The following is a 17293-nucleotide window of genomic DNA, read 5'->3' as shown; positions in this document are numbered from 1 at the left end:
TCTGCTTACAACTGGTCTCCTCTTTATTCTTCTTTTCAAACATTTCTTTTCTTTCTTCTTTCTTTTGTGGTACTGAGTTTTGAACTCCAAGCCTCAACTTACCTCCTTTGTATGATGGAGTCTCACAAACTTTTCCTCTGCAAACATGATCCTCTCAATCTTTGCGTCATGCATAGTTCAGGATGACAGGCATGTACTACCATATGCAGCTATGGATTGTGAAGGGGGTGGGTCTCACAAACTTTTCTACCCAGGCTGGATTTGAACCATGATTCTCCTATTTTCAGTCTCCAAAGTAGCTAGGACTTTCTTATTTTTTTTTTTTCTCCTCTTATTTATCTTTTCCCGATAAAACTGAGAAACTTTTTTTTTTACCACCTCTTCCTCTGATCTTACACACACAAATCCCTTTGGGATGTTGTTAAATTTGTTTCATTAAATTGATAAAAGTGAGCATCTAAATTGGTTAGGTGATAAAAGCGCACATTTGCATTTGTTCATTTTGTCTTGGTTTTTGATGCCAGTGAACAGTAAATTGGTTAAATTTATTAAGTTATAGATTTATTGACCTGCAGGTCAATTTGGTCTCTCATGGATTTAAAGAACAATCTTTTCCAATGATATCTCTGCTAGAGCTTTCCTTCATTTCACAACTTCTCTGTACTCTCATAGGCCCTAAGTAGAGGTGTTTAGTGTTCAGGAAGAGATGATGTGAACAGGTGCAGTGTTGTGTTCAGTGTTTTACATTGGACCAGAACTTTGGAATTAGCTTTGTAAGTTGGTGTTTTCAGCTGTGATGGCCATCAGCATTGATGATACATCAATAACCACAGAACATTTGACATCCTGTTATAGATGCCACATGTAAAATCTGCAGGTTTATTACCTGGGGAGCTTTTTGTTGTTGTTTTGGTTTGGGTTTTGGTGGTACTGGTATTTGAACCCAGGGCTTTATGCTTGCTAGGCAGGCGCTCTGCTGTGCCATACCTCCAGCCCTCTTTTTGCACTGGCTATTGTTTTGAGGTCTGAGATAGGGTTTTGCTTCCTGCCCAGGAACCTATCTGGACCACAGCCTTTCTATTTTTTGCTTCCTTCTGTAGGTGGGATGACAAGCGTGTGCCACCACACCCAGCATCTTTCTGTTGAGATGGAATTGGTGGACTTTTCTGCCTGGGCCGGCCTGGAATACAGTCTCCCTGATCTTAGCCTTCGCTATAGCTAGGATGGTAGGTTCACATTTCTGTGGTCAGCTGTTAGTTAAGCAGGGGTTTTGTATGTCTATCTGGGCTGATTTCAAACTGAGGACTGAGATTGTCCTGATCTCTGTGTCTCAAGTAGCTAGGATTACAGGCTTGTGCCATGGGTAAGCACCCAGCTTATCTTGAGGTTCTTTATGCTGGTGAATAGTTTATTTATTCTCCCTTCCCCATGCAGAACTGATACTCTTAAACAACAACTCAGCCTCCAATCACCTCCAATCAGTCAGTGCTACTCACTTTCACACTCCTTCCTTGTTAATGCCATTAGATTAAAACCTTCTAGTGTTTGATCTAGAGTCTGATTTTTCTGTGTAGTTAATTGATTTTTTTTCTACACATAATCACATGGAAATTTATCATTACTCCTTAAAAACTGCGATCCTTAATCTTGAATTGCTGGGTGTTTTCAGTGGCTGTACACAGTCATCTTTGCTGCCTCTATAAACTTTGTTAGTATTCATGAAGGAGTTTTACAGTTTTGCAGTGAATTTGCGTTCTGTGACTTTATAATAAAAAAAAATTACATTGGCTGAGGCGAATCTGTTTAAATCCAGTCAGTCAAGCTTGCGTTCTTACTGTTCTAAGAATATAAGTTCCAGGTCCCAAGCATTGGTCCTGTAGATTTTAGAATGGCACTTACCTTCTGTCACCTTGGGATTTAGTATGGCGATGGGAACTTGTGTTGTATGGCCTTCCTGCCTGGGTTGGAACCACTGATTACCTCCTGCAAGGAGGGAGTCTGGGGGACAAGTGGCAAAAATTCTGAACTGTGTAGCCAATGAATGAACTGATTACCTAGTCTGGCCAGAAGCCCGAGATAATGCAGGCTTCAAACTGTGTGGACAATGGTCCTACCTATTGTGTACTTATTTCCTTTATGCCGTGGTTAGCAAACAAAAGAACTGTCCATCTAGGCAAACTTGAAATAAGATGGCTAATGGATCTTTGTAGCATACAAGTCTTGTGCAAGATTGGAGACATACTAAGATATTATCTTCTTTTCTATGGCCACCAGGATCTGGCTATCATTTTTCTTCCCCTTCCTTATTAAAAGCCTCTTTCTTAGAGGACAGACTAGAACTTTTATACTTGTAGTTCTAGAAATGTAGTTGTTGATGCTTTTTTTTTGGAGCTTGGAATTCTTTTTTTTTTTTTTTAAACAACTCAATTTCCAAAGGCAAATCATCCGTTAAAGAAGCCAGGAAGAAATCGTGACAACAGTGATTACACTAATAGCTTCTCGTGGGATATGGAAATGAAAATGTCTCCTCGTTACTCCAGGCAGAACTGTACACCCTGTGCACCTTTACCCTGCAGTGACATACCACCGAGACATCTCAAACGACCCTTTCAATATTTTTCTTTTGCTAAACAAGCAGGCCTTCCAAAGGAGGCAAAGGGGAATTTAAATGATCGTGGCTTCATCTTCTTAGGAAGATGGGATTATTTCAGGTCACACTGGCACATTTTCTCCATGCAAACTCTTTTCCTTGAACAAACAGTCAAATGCATCTTTAAGATCTTTGTCTTTTCCTGTTTGATTTCAAGCAGATGTATCATGGGAAATATCCTTCTTGGTCCGGGAGGGAATTGTTGCTTTCTTGTCTCTACAAAGTGATGGCTTATTTATACAGTGGCATACGCAAGATGACAGCCCTGGAGGAAACCACGTCGAGTGATCCTTTGGGGGATGGGAGGAGTCTTTTATTTCAGTAGAGAAGTCTTGGTCAAGCTTATGTTAGTCCCCAGCGATGGCAAATCAGAGTGACTTTGTACGTGTGTCCCTCACAGATGGCAAGTGCTTTGAGATGCTTCTTTCTAAAACACTTTGAACAGGGCATGACTTAACTGTCACACCAGGGAAGCTGAAGAAGATTCCAGCTTCAGCCGTTCAGAGCCCTCCATTTGAATTGTACGGACAGCCCTCTCTATTAGCCTTTTCAGTCTCACAAAGATTTTGCAAGGAATGTGAGAACACTCCCCAAATGGACCAGAAATTGAGGGAGGAGGGTGTCACAGAGTCTTAAGTACTTGGTAGCTGTAAAGGAGTCACTATTAGACAGACACAGAATGGTAATGGTCAAGATGAAGGACATACTAATTTAAATAGCAACCTTCCAAGCCCATTCAACAGGGGTGGCCAGCAGCACTGGCAATGAATCTGTCTGCAAGTTTGTCTTTATGACATCTGCTCTTGATGGAAGTGGGCTTCTACTGGCTCTGTGCACAGCCAACACCTTTGTATGGAGCCACTCTCTGTGGCTTTTTTTTTTTTAATAAGAAGTTGTCACTGCAACACAAGCCATCACTTTGGCAGCTGCTTCAAAGAGAAGCCATTGCTAAGCAAAGCTTGCTTCCCTCTATTACCATAAACACACCAGTTGCCATTGGACCAGTGCAATCAAGTAGAAATTGCAATTAAATTTGCTATCAATCACATATCTCCAGAACACTTGATGTTTCATCAAACATGTGTTTTAATGTATTCTTGCTTAACTTGCTTTCCCTTATGGAAGGTATGGAGTTAAGATCTCCACAGCATCAATCTTCTATGATGCAGCTTTTCTTAAATCTGGTCTCTTGTGTATTTCTTTCTCTCTTACTCTCCTTACCCTTATGCTGCTGCTGCTGCTGCTGCTCCTCCTCCTCCTCTTCCTCCTCTTCCTCCTATTCCTCCTCCTCCTCCTATTCCTCCTCCTCCTATTCCTCCTCCTCCTCCTATTCCTCCTCCTCCTCCTCCTCCTTCTCCTCCTCCTCTTCTTCGCCAGTCCTGGGGCTTGAACTCAGGACCTCGACATTGTCCCTGAGCTTCTTTTGCTCAAGGCTAGCACTCTACCACTTGCACCACTTCTGGATTTTTCTGTGTATGTGGTACTGAGAAATCGCACCTGGGGCTTCATGCATGCTAGGCAAGTGCTCTACCACAAAGCCACATTCCCAGCCCACCCTTATACTTCTTGAGGAAGTGCTTAGGACAAAATTTGTCCGTTTGTGTGTTTTTCTCCCCAGTTTCACTCTCATTTTATTGTCCTCTCATTTTTGAGTTCTTATTCTGATTTTCTACGTCTGCAAACTCAGCAGTATATTACAGAGCTTTCTAGTAGACATTGTTTTATTGTATGATGTAGAGGAGCGCCCACGGCTTGATCACTAGAATAATATGTATCTATCTAATAGCTTCCAACAGAATGACTTGAGAAATTGTTCCTGAGAATTCCACCCTTTCTTCTCCTGGCCTCTGGTTTGAAATATTTAGGGACGCAGGTGAAAACATATGGCCTGTTCTTCTTACTTCTATTCTCAGTGTTGGAACAGGATATACTTAGAAGGTTTATCTTAAACTTTTCATCACTCCATTTTCCTCCATCAGGGAGGTAAAGTGTTTCCTCTGCCATCTTAGGTTCTGTGATTAGGACCTGTAAATTTAAAGCACAAGAGGTAGATTAACAGGGAAGAAAAGGCACACAGTTCTATTAACATTTTCTGTATAATGGGAACTTGCAGAAAAGTAGTGAAATTCAAAGCAATAGATTCAAAAGGTTATATAACACTTTAACAAAGGAAACGGAAGTTGGCCTCTGAGTGATGTCTAATTGTAGAGAAATAACTAGGAAACAGTGGACAAAATAATGAACAAGGCTAGCTGCAATAAGATCTGTTTATGAAGGTATGTCTTGGTACTGACTGTCTCTGGTAGAGACTTTTATCTTCTCCCTAATACTGGAGAAGGGGGTACTTTACAAAGGCAAGAGCCTTTAAGTAGAAAAGGAAACAAGAGAACCCCTTAAGGACCTGCTGATTTCAGTGCCTTCATCTCAAAAATAATCTTTTTTGTCAAAGTGGGATTGTTTGCAATGACACATCCTGCTCCCTTCCCATCCATTTCTAATAGCAAGGAGAGAAATGGTACCTAGTAAATCCTTTTTCCTTTCCATCCAAAAGATTAGCCTTCTCTTTTTATAGCTCATCTCCTGAAATCTCTGCCTTGTGAATCAGTGTTGATGGATCATTGCAGGTAAGACGGTCATTGCCAAACACGACACATAATTATGTTGACACAAGTCCCCCATCCATTCTTCAAAGTGCAAAAATGCCAATGTGTCCCCAGTGTTCATGGTTCTGACACAGTCCAGGGCATTTATGGGGGAAACCGAAGGGGTGCTCGTTCAGAGCTGGAGTGTAGGATGTAACAGGACTTGAAGGAAGGTAGTGAAGAGGAAGCCAGCCCCTCTCTCCGCTCTCTGCTCTCTGCCTTCACAGGATGCTAGTCATCAGCCTTAGAGAGAATTTCGAGAGCTTCTGGATCCCACAGCGGGAGCAAGTTTTGGTGACTTGCTTGGGTACACGTCATTGCACTTATGGAGCCAGTTTGTCAGAATGGAGCACTGCAGTGTCCTTTGGGCTTCAAATCCCCTCCTTATTTCTGTCAAATCACTCTTCCTTCCCTCCCTCCCTATCACAAGTTTAACATATCAGCTCCTAGGTAGAAAGATGGACTTAAATTGGGTTCTGTGTCTATTCCTGTGTCTTCCCCTGTTATCAGAGTGAAAATGTTAACCTTTAATGTTGGCCCTGTCTCATCTGAATATTTTAAACAGGTTCCTTTGTAAACCTTTCTGCAATTTGCTATTGCTACTCCCCCTATCCCCACTGAGAGACAGAAGAAATCATCTCTGGGGCCTGATTTCTTTCCCTGTGAAATCCTTGCTAGCCTCGGGCCATCTGCCACCATCTCCCATCATTTCCTTTCTATAGTTGTTGCTATTCCAAAGTGATGGCCACGGAGCCCTTCCCAACAACACAGAGACAAAACGCTCTGCAGAGCTGATGAATTGGACACAGGAGCCTCCTGCTCCTTGATGGGTTGTTCCAGTGAGTGTGTGTGAGTCATGATGTTATTTTGGTCAAAAGAATTGTGTGTGAACTTTCCTCCTCTATTCTGGGTGCTCTGAAACAGACGGCTTTGGTTGTTGTTACTGCTGTTGTTCCTCAAGGTGTATGTCAAAGAATAAGGTACCGTATCGGAATCATCCTGTGCTGGTTTTCAAAGGTACTGTTTTGGAGTTGAGGAGGTTGAAAGCTTGCACGGGGGAAGAATTGTGTGTTGACAGGTAATACACATGTTAAGTATAAAAGAAAATTACAGTGATGCCTTCCTCCATCCACTGTACCCCAGGGGGTCCTGTTTCAGGCTGGTGTAGATTTATGGTGAACACATGGAAATGCATGACTTTACTTGGTAGCTTTCTCTTCAGCCAGGTTACAGAATAAGTCACGTTTGATCATTAAAGCTCTGGGTCTCTAAATCCCTTTTTCCTGTTGTACCCCAGCTCTCTGCCCTCAGCTTCTCTGAACTCTTGGACTGAGGTTTTGCTGGGTGTTTGCCCTGCCCTCCACCCAGATATCTGGAAGCATGGTTGAACTCCATGCTTTTCAAAGTGATGGTCAAGGACCAGTGCCTGGCTGCAACCTAATTGGTTGTGGTTTGGGACAAGATAGGAGACAGAAATCAAGAGTGTGTGTTGAGAGCCTTGCATAGCAATCTGACAGCATGGTTTTATGTGTGTCGGATCTGACAATGAACGTTCCTTCTCCTGGTAATCCACGATTGTTGTATGTTACGAAGGCATAGATCAGGGCTGGATGGGTGGGAAGAACAGCATCATTCATTTACCCCATTCCACTGAGAAGACTGAGTTGCTCTGATTTTAGCAGTGACAGTGGTCCCTGAGTGTCAGGCCTGCGCACCCTGGAAGGACTCAGCCATTAGTGATTCAGAAAGGGAAGGTAGGGAAGTTTCAGTGTTTCTTTTTGGTTTTCTATTGATTTTTTTTTTGCTTCTTACTCTTGGAAACCCATCTCCAGGCCCCTCTCCTTGTTTGGAAGGTCCCCGTGAAGGGGCCTTGGTGCGTCCCCTCCAGCAGAGACATGAGAGCCGCCTGAACACATGCAGCTGGCAGTGGTCTCTGGATGGATCAAGCAGGGTGCTTCTTCCTGGGCCTGGTGGTGTGGCTCTCCATCCGTGTGTGTGTGTGTGTGTGTGTGTGTGCCTATGGAGGGGGAAGTCTGTGTGCCACCCAGGATAAAATCAGTGAGCTAACATCTGGGAGCATTCTGGAGAAACTGTGGAGGAAACGCAGAGGCCACTCAAGAAAGAGAGCAGAAGGTCTGGGGTGGAATAAGGGGCATCTTCCACCTTTGCTGTGGCTCCAGAAGCCAGACCTCTCTCCTGGTCTTGATTGTTCTTCCAAGTAGAAGTTAGCCATGTATTTGGGCGGAGAGGTGGGGGCTGGCTCACCTTTTCCCTATCTAGACTTCCCCAAGGATAGCTGCAGCTCACTCCCTTTCCGTTTCTAACTGTGGTTTAGTTTTGGCCTTTCTTCACCCCCCCCCCCCCCCCCGTTCCTGTGTCTGCTTAATTTATCTCTGGAGGCCTTACTATCTGGCTTGCTAAGTCATTATTTATTCTGGTATAATATAATGTAATTCATATAACTGACTAAATGTTAAGTTAATAAGGGCAAAGGGTTTTGTCTATGTTGTTTTTGGCTTGCTCTTTAGACCTAGGACAAGGCCTGGCATAGAGTAGTTATTCAAGGAATATTTGTCGTATCAATCTCTGTATGAATCATGAATGAGGCAGAGGCAGGATCACAAAGGAGCCAAGTATCCATGGAGGCATCCACCAAGGAGGCATCCACCAGAGCCTCACAGCTCTGTCCCCGGGGGACATGAGTTTGAGCCACTGGGTAGCTTCCAGCCAGTGGCTGCTGTGTTCCGAGCATCAGCGTTGCTGTTCTGTGTCAGATTTCCCTGTGGAATATTCACTGTTAACTCCATTGTATAGATGGGGGAGAGTCAACAAAGATCTCATGTGGGATCACCCCCCAGATCATGGCGGAACTGGAGTGCAAACAGCCTCTCTGGTTCCATCTACGGAAGTGCCCACAGACAGCTGGTCCTGGTAGCCTGCAAGATGGAGGTTAATTTTCCTCACCCGTCACAACTATTGTCTTGTAAGAAGACACGTGTGCAGAGATGGAAATGAAATGGACATATAGGACTGGAAACTTGGGTTGTATCACTGAGCAATGCCTGTAGTCTGAAAGGAGGTCAAAGCCCACAGGGACAAGTGCTCTTCCTATTCTTGCTATTCCTTGCCACTTTCTAGATGCTTCTCTAAGACCATTACTTCCAGACTGGATGGATTCTCACCTCTTAGTCTAACAGTGTTTATGAAACTTCTATAGCAGTGCTGGAGAGGTGAAAAGAGCAAACCAGGTTCCTTGCCCTTCATGCAATTTATATTTTCGCAAGGAGAGGGAGAAGGAAATAAGCAGTAAGCAATAAACCATGACGTGAATTATATGCTATGTTAAAAGATGGCACACTGCTCTGTAAAAAAAACAAAAAACAAAAATGAAAAAAGACAAAGTAGCAGTGGAGATGTTTGCCACATTAAAACGAGTGGTCCAGGTGGCCCTTGTTTGAACAGAGGCCTCTGAATAGAGGCCTGAAAGAAGCTCAGAGGGGCCAGGAGCCTGCAAGACCTTGATGGAAGGGATGCTGAAGTGGACTGGGAATAAGGAGGTAGCAGGATGAAGGGGGCGGGGCTTGAGGGCAGAGACAGCTAACAGCCAATGGGCTACAGAGGTAAGGTGAGGGAGGGGCCAAGATTCAATCTTCATATTCTTCCTCCTTTGCTCTTTTTACGGCAATGAATGCAGGCATCCCTTGAATTATTAGTATTAAAATTGTGGGAGATGAACCACTAGGGTCAGATCTCCCCCAAACCCTTTGGATTTGGGTTTCTCAGCATCCACATACAGAAATCTATGGAACAATGTGTAATCTCCCTCTAAGCCTCTTTCTCACAACTTACAGACATCACGTCTGGCAGCATGGCTGCTTCCTTCTTTCATTTATCCAGCCTGAGTCTGTAAAACACTAGCCCCATACAGTCCCACGTGTGGCAGCTGAGGCAGGGGAAAAAAAACAACTCAAAAAACCCCACCATCCCTTCCTTTCAGTTGCGATCTTATCCCTCTAAAGCTAGAGAAGAGTACTTGGTGAGGTGAGAAGTAGAGCAAGTTCAGGTTCGTAAAATCAGAATCATATTCTGTAGAACAAGAAGCCAGGTGCAGGCAGAACGAGGGCCAGGGGACTGGCACGTGGAAGGCTGGAGGGGATGAAGGCGTGAGCTAGATGGTACGGTCAGAAATCAAGGATCTGAGGAGGAAGTAGGTTGGGGTAGGAGAGCTGGGGACCCTACATGCTCTAAGCAAAAGGAGGAATCTCTGTTGGAAGGGGAGCTGGCTAGGAGAGCTGCCCATGGAGGGAGAGAGGGATCCAGGTATGGGCAGGAGGCAGAGCCTGTAGGAGGGATGCCATGGTGAGATGGGGTGGGGGACAGAGGTCCTGCTCCTTGGTACCGTGTGTGCTTGAGAAACGAACTGAACAGGTGAAGTCAGGCCAGGAGATGAAGACTCAGCCCTGGTCCCTGATTTCAGAAATGACTTTTCATCGCTAGTTTCCTCTTTGCTGCCTCCTGGAATTGTGAGGGACATATTGGGCATTACCGTAGCAAAGAGAATCTCACATAACAAGAGAGTGGAAGGGAAATTTCAAAAAACAATCTAAGCAACAAAATAAGCTTTTCCTATCTTGCTGGCTGCACTGTAGAACCGAACTCTCCGTATTCAAGATGGGCTTTGTAGCAGTGAGTTCCTAGGACATTTTGGAAGTAGTCGAGTATGACTAACTCCTTCATTACTTGTCCAAGCACCCTTTTTGAGCCATTCTGGAGACAAAGGACAGCCCCAAGTTGGCGTTCACGGCCAACTTCACTTCCTTCCGTGCAGCAAATAGTGGCATGACTCACACCCTTGCTGTGTTCACACTCACGGGCTTAATGGAGACAGCTGGGCCGGGACGCCATCATTAATAAACCAACAAAGCCCTGCACTTTCCCCACTCCTCCGTTTCTGACTGACATCATGATGTGTTGCTATTTCCAGGCTAATCTTGCACAGCTGTTGAGAGATTCTCAGGACCGAAATAAACATCTGGGAGAGGAAGTTAAAGAACTCCAGCAAAGGCTTGGAGAAGTCCAGGGTGACAATAAGGTATGATGGCTGCTGAAAGGAAGAGCACTCTGCCTGCATCGCTGTGGGTAGCCAAACCCATCAGGAAAATGAACTGCCGTGTTTGCTGAGAAATTTGCTGTAGACGGTTACGTTTGCAATGAAAAAATTCACAGCTTCACATTTCTTAGCTTTATTACATCCCTTTTGTGTGTGCACGTGCATGAGCATGTGTGTGTTTGGGGGGGGGGTGGCTTTAAAATATTGTCACAACCCACTGTAGAAGTTTCATTATGTTCCGCGTGCTGGTGAATAACGTTGTTGTTGAGGGCAAAATAAAACTCAACTGCTCTACTTTTCTCTCTTCTATACCAATAATGGATTTGTGGCTCAGACGATTTGGAGTTATTTCCATTCGGGTTTGAATTTTAAGTAGTCCTCCTACTAATTATGTTCACATAACCAATTTATTTTATTGCTAAATTTGGCAATTTGTATGGAACATTGCTCAAAATCCATTGCGTGGTATTAATCAACTCCCCCCTCCCCCACTGTTGGCAACGTTAATTATAAAATATGAACTCATAAACTCAAATGTGAGCACTGTCTCCCCAGCTGAAGCTGCGTACAAGAGTACAATCAAGAAAGAAAAGAAAAACTACCGAAGTTTAATTCCCCCTCCCCCTCTCCAATAATTTCCTGTTTTGCCAGGAGAGATTTATTTCTAACTTCTCACCAGGGATGGTTTTTACAACAGAAATGGTGTTGGATTTTGACTGGAGAAAAATGTGTGTGTGTGTGTGTGTGTGTGTGTGCATGTGTGCACGCATATGCACATGCAGGGTCTTTCTCCTGGGGAGATATTTTCTAGCCGTGACAAAATTCCTTGACAAACGATGCTGACTGGCGTTTTCCTGGGGAAGTGTTGGTTCTTGGAAGGGATCATTTTTGAAAGCTGTCACTCTTGAAAACAATGCATAGATTTGTCTGGGAGACAGTTCTGTGGGAGACAGACAGTTGTCTGAGAGACTGCTCTTCCATAATAAGAGGCCAGAGATGACTCTGCGCGCTTCTAGGTGGAGAGACCTCGTCTGAAGGCTGCTGTCTGTTGGGCTAGAAAGAAGCATGGTTGGGGTATGGTTTATTCCTCAGAGTCATCTGCCAGAAATTTGGTCCCCAGGGCGATCTGTCTTGAAAGGTGTTGCTAGATAGCTTAGCAGAGGTTGATCGGGCCGTGGCCAATCATTGGTCTGCTGAAGTGGGTTCGCTCTCTCAGGAGAGTTCCCAGAAGGGCCAATCATTATGAAGGAGCAAGCACGGCTCTTCCCTGCTGTCTTGTTTCATTTCTCACCAAGTGAGCCCTTCTTGGCTCCTCCCTCTCCGCCATCTTCCTCCCACGTGATGTCATGTCCATGTTGTGCTACAGCCCAGGCTGTACATCCAGAACTGTAAACTGAACAAACCTCTGTGCTTCATCCAGTGCCCAGCCTCTGGTGTTCTGTTACAGCAACGGAAAAGAAACTGGGAAACCTTCTTTCCACAGTCCAGTCTTCATTCTGTCTGCCTAAAAATTCTTTGTAAACCCCTTGTATTTTGAAAGATGAGGTCCCTGTTATTCCCACTCATGAAAAGAGGGAGAAAAGTTCTAGTTAACTCTGGACAAGCTAACCCGGTCTCACACGTGGCTCATGGGTCATTACAAGGCTCCAGCTGTAACCTAAGTAAGTGCTTGGCTAATAATGAAAACACCAGTCCTTCTTCATCACTGTCTCCAATGACAACAGCAGGGCAGAGTGTCCTAGAGAAAAATAAACGTGTATGGCGGTTTGTTTAAGTTCATGAAAATACTAGAAAGGGTTTGGAGATTTCATAAGCCCACCAAAACTTTTTGAAAGAATGTTTTTCATGATTCTTGTGTGTGTGTGTGTGTGTGTGTGTGTGTGTGAGAGAGAGAGAGAGAGAGAGAGAGAGAGAGAGAGAGAGAGAGAGAGAGTCTCCTAGTTCCTCTTGGCTTTTTCTTCCTCCCATCCCCCAGCTTTTGCAATCTGTCTTTTATTTTGCCTTTTTTTTTTCTTTCTGGACAGTGGTGGGGTTTGAACTCGGGGCCTTATGCTTTCTAGGTAGGTAGGTGATCTACCGTGAGCGCCCCTCCTCCAGCCCTAATTTTTCTGTTTGATCATGAGGAATTTGAGGATTTGGTGCTGGCAGTTGCTCATGGTACCCTGTAACGCTCATACCAGGCTGGAATCCTTCTGCATTTGTTGCAGTCTGAATTGTGGTGATTTGCTGGTGCTCTGGGTCATTATTCCAGTAGCTGGGCACATTTGTCAACTTTGTTTTGTGTTCAAGGTTTAGGATCTAGTGACTCATTCATGGTTCCCACGAAGCAATTAGCCTGCCAGAAAGGAGGTACTTAGAGGGTGGGAAAGGCCTTAATATCTGCCCCACCTCAGAAAACAAACACAAGCAAGAAAAAGCCCCCGGGACCCATTCCTCTCATTTACACATCACTTTTTCAGGCCTTGATGCTTCCTGGCTGTGTCCTCCCTTCCCCACCTCCAGCCCAGCCCACCCAGTCCTCAACGTGAAGGTTATAGCAGTGGGCTCATTCCAAAGCGAAGTTCAAAGGTGGCTGGGACTGAGTGGGAGAGGAGACTGAGAGGGAGACTCTAACCTCTTAGAGTCTTAGGGTTGTTTTTGTTTGTTTGTTTGAGGGGAAGGGGCTAGATTCATCACAGCACTGTTGCTCCAGCCCTTTCATCATCGTCCTCATCTAGATCCAGGTCTGCCTCCTTGCCATCGTAGGCCAGGCCTCCATGACTTCACACTGCTTTCAACCTGCTTGTGTGTGCGAGATTCTGCCCTGAGCCTCAGGATGTGAGAGAAGGAAACTGTTGGGCAGGGGAGGAAAGCAACCTAGGAGTCTTATGGGAAGCCCCCTGCAGAGAGAGCAGAGGGAGCCAAGGAGCCAGGATGCACTGGAGACAAATGTCCCCTCCACAGCCGGGACAGACTCGCTCAGTTCAAGCAAACTTACATCGAGGTGGTTGGACTCTAACTCCGATGGCAAGGAGATAGACCACGATTGTGTGAGCAACTATTAACTTGGGAGGTTTCTGTCTCTAAGTTGCCATGTCATCTGGTGAACCTTAGACCTATTTTGGGGAAGCCTTAATTTGAGACATGAGATAATAGGAAAGGATCTGCCTTGGATTTTTTTCTGATTGTTCGGCCACCTCTGGCCCTTGAAATCATTTGGTATGTGACCGGTGTGTGTGCTTAACGTGTTGGCTGCCCACGATCATCTGCCCGTATGGATAATTATGTATGGCTCACAAATGATGCTGCATTTAAAGGGCCTTTTACCGTAAAAAATGTTCTCCACCCTTCAGAACCCTGAAACCTGGTTCCATAAAGCATTTCCAGACAGGCTCATGAGAGATTTGTGGCTGCCCTGGCTTACGAATCCTTATTGAGGGAAGAGACCCCGTTGTCAGGGTGGGGTTCTGGGGCCTGGGGAGTCTTGGCCAACCTGCCATCTAGCATCAGGTAGTCTTGTGCCCCGACAAGGATCCCCAAAGACCACCAAGGAGCCGATTCTGACGCAAGCACATGAGAGTCCTTTATTGCAAGCTCGAGCAGGGACTCACAGCCGCCACCAATGCAGCAGCGGGTCAGAGTTGAGAGCCCCGTCTTCCAGTTTAGCAGGGTTTTTATTATGTCTACAGCAAGGGTGGGAGGTTTCCAACTTAGCGGTTACATGATTGGTTGACATTTAGTGAGTGAATCTTGTAACGATCTTATTGGCTAGCGTGCGCGGGCTAAGCGGTTAAGCAGTGAACTATGTTAACTGTGCTATCTTAAGAAACATCTGGAGCTTTAGATACCTTCCTGTCATCTGCCAATGGCTATTGCTAGGGGAGTTACGGGCAGCACGTTATGGGGATATTTCACAGTTTTTCCAGGAACCTGAGTTTTTACTTTCGGCAAAAGTCTTTACAATGAGTACTTTCAGTAAAGGCCTTCACAATGGATACTTCCGGTAAAGGCCTTCAAAATGGAGTCTTTGGCTAAGGCCTCTCAGTGGGTGAATCCCTATATTCATCACTACTCAGAATTGGCCAGTGAGAGAGTCACTGTTTGGGTGTCGAGCTTCTAGAAGCTTCTCTGCATGTTGATTTCCTTATAGAGTAAGTGCTTGATAGGATGGGTGAGCCCCGGGCATGGGAATTGCTGTGGTTGATGCTCATCTGTGTGTTTTTGCTGTTCTTCCCTGTGAAGGTCACGACCCCTGTCACTGCACAGGATCTGTAGTGCGGTGTGATGGTTTCACCAACAAGCAAGTTCAGGCAGATATCTGCCGGTGGGTGTCAGGCATTCACATTTCCGGGTCCCCTGCTGGCTAATTTAAATGTAGATGTCGTGATATTGCATAAACACAGAGCGTTGCCTTTAATAATGAGCTTTATGTTACACCAGCTGACGGTCCTTAAGTACTGCCGTTTTATCTGGGCTTGGCACCATAAAACCAAAGAGGCCTTCTGTGAACGTCCTACCTCTCTATGGACGAGGGACTTTTGGATGGGTTCGAGCAAACCAATTAAGTCAGAGCCACCAGCCAATAAAGTCAGAACAATCAGCATGCAGGTGACTAATTAAAGTAGACTTTGTTTTGGAAAAAAGAAAAGAAAAGGGCTCAGCTGTGATGTGTCGGCGGCTCTGGATGAGGGATGGGGGAGTTCTTTGGTGCAGGCTCTGCTCTGTGCTTCAGAGCGAGCAGGACCGCGCCTGGATCTCGGGAGATCCCCATGCCAAGGAGAGTGTGGTAATAATGCACGGCCCTCACCGGCCATGAAATGACTCGATTGCAAAGACTCATGGGAGTGATGGAGGTCCTCACCCACTCTTCCCATCATGCCTTGCTTAACAAGGTAAGACTCTTGACTGTGACTCAGAGGAAGGCTCAGGAGACCAGCAAGAGACCAGACTCACCCGGTGTTCCCTGGTGAGCCACCATGCATTTGGACCTCTGAGACCCTATCTTTGAGTCAGTCCTGGCTTAGATGAGCGTGTTACCCCCAGGCTCCCCCCCCCCCCCTTCACATGGCCAAGACAGCATGGTTTCTGTTATTCATCCCGTGGACACAGATCACAATCACATTCCCTAGCAGAGGACTGACTGGTTTTGTCCAAATGAATTTTACAATAACTCCATGCCCAAAATGTTCAGTAAAAATAGAAGGAATCCAAAGCTGCTTCAAATCTTCCTGACGGGACGGCATGAAGACTGAGCTACCTCGCAGGAATTCAGGAGCTTCCCCTCTGTGTGATCTTGGGCCAGCTACTTGACTTCTCTGTGCTTTATCTATGTAGTTCCTATTGCACCAAACATCTTCTTAGGAGACCAACTGTACATCCTGGGTATGGCATAGGACATGAAACCTGGAGTCCCTGCTTCCAAAGGAGTGACAGTGAGCGAATAAACACACCACATCCCAGGCACAAGGGCAGCATGTGTCACAGTGTCACAGAGCTGGGATCAGAGCTTTCCAATACAGTCATGACTGGGAGCGTTGCTGGCTTTTCCTATTGGGCGGGATGGTCTAGGTGGGCGGGCATGATCAGTGCTAAGCAGAGAATGGTGTGAGCTGGGAGGCGGAGATGCTCTCTGAGACCCTTGGTGGGAGCCGTGTGCACACACACCTGGGCACAAGACTGGAGCAAGGGTGGTGGGAAGAGGTGCAAAGGCTCTGAGGCGGGCGTGAGCTTGAGACGTCGTTGGGGTAGTGTTCTTTCTTTGAGGGCTAGATAGATGGTTGGGAAGGATGTGGACAACGCATCACACTGTCCAGCACTCCATCGGGTGAATTTTAGTAAATGCCTTTGGTGCCAATCTCTCTGCCCCCAGTGGCTGTTTATAGCTGTGCAAGACTGGCATGAGAATAAGTCCCAGCCCCGGGCCCTCCCAAAGCTCTAGCAAATAGCCACAAGCACACCACCTCTAGCTGGGGACTGGGCTTCTCAAGTTCTGTGCAGAGTTGCACGAATGGGAAGGGAGACACCCAGGTTGGCATCGTGCATTGCGCAGCTTGGGAAGCCAAGCCAGGCCGTCCTTGTCTCTAAGGTAATGTCTTTTTTTTTTAAGTAAGTCATGTGCCTTTTAGCAAGGTTAGATAGCTTGCTCTGCACCCACAGATAGGGACGATTCTTTGTAGGGCATGGTGGCTCCCACACCTGATTACCTCTAGTGGGTCATGGACTTGGGACTGGAAATAAAATGAGGGGAGGGGGCGGGTGAGGGCAGCCAGAGACAAAGCCTGAGATCAAAGGAAGATCAGGTCACTCGACCTGGGGAAGCGACATCCATGGTTTTGTCCATGTCCCTCAGGGCACAGCCCGGCCGCAGCTGTGTCTCGTCCACAAACCCGCTCTCCCATCCCTCAGTCATCAACATTTATTTCTCTGTAAATTGGGGCATGGACGCGTCTCTTGGTGGCAGAGTGGTGGGGGGTGCGCAGAGCCTGGATCCGGTTCAAGGCCTGGCAGGCCGAGGCTGGCCATGGTGGCAGCCAGTCTGAGGGAATTAAGTGCCACAAGCAGTTGCTTCGGAGCCGTTCCAGGGTGGAAATCAACATCTGCCTGCGCTCTCCAGATAAGACTGGCTCGAGCGGGGCTCTGTCCAGCTCAGGAGAGAGAAGCGCTTTCCAAGTGGGCTGGGGTGAAAGCCTTCCAGGGGGCCAGGAGGGGAAGAAAGCAGTCATCAGAACAGCAGCTTCTCGAAGCACTTGGTTCCCAGAAAATGCCTCCTCTTCTTAGGGGCTGGATCTGAAGACAGAGGGGAAGAGGAAAAGCTTGTATCTTGCCCAGATCCTGGTCATGACCTTACTTAGATCATGCAAACAGGACAGGACCCACAACTGTATGTGTGCTCTGAATCGGTAGTGAATAGTA

The 17293-nt window shown here is 46.1% G+C and overlaps 1 protein-coding gene across 3 annotated transcripts in view; it reads left to right on the top strand.

The window, feature by feature from the left end:
• Ccdc149 (coiled-coil domain containing 149) overlaps positions 1–17293 on the top strand; it is an 89425-nt gene that overhangs the window by 24314 nt on the left and 47818 nt on the right. For all 3 annotated transcript variants that reach the window (XR_006146878.1, XM_042674743.1, XM_042674744.1), the window contains exon 4: positions 10277–10384. Coding sequence is in view for 2 of the 3 variants with exons in the window: in XM_042674743.1 (XP_042530677.1) it covers positions 10277–10384 (108 nt within the window). In the remaining variant the exon portion in view is untranslated. The remainder of the gene's footprint in view (positions 1–10276; positions 10385–17293) is intronic.

The sequence above is a fragment of the Dipodomys spectabilis genome, unplaced genomic scaffold, assembly GCF_019054845.1.
Source record: "Dipodomys spectabilis isolate Male_0828 unplaced genomic scaffold, ASM1905484v1 ptg000021l, whole genome shotgun sequence".
NCBI lineage: Eukaryota > Metazoa > Chordata > Mammalia > Rodentia > Heteromyidae > Dipodomys > Dipodomys spectabilis.
This window is presented reverse-complemented; position numbering and strand designations above follow the sequence as displayed.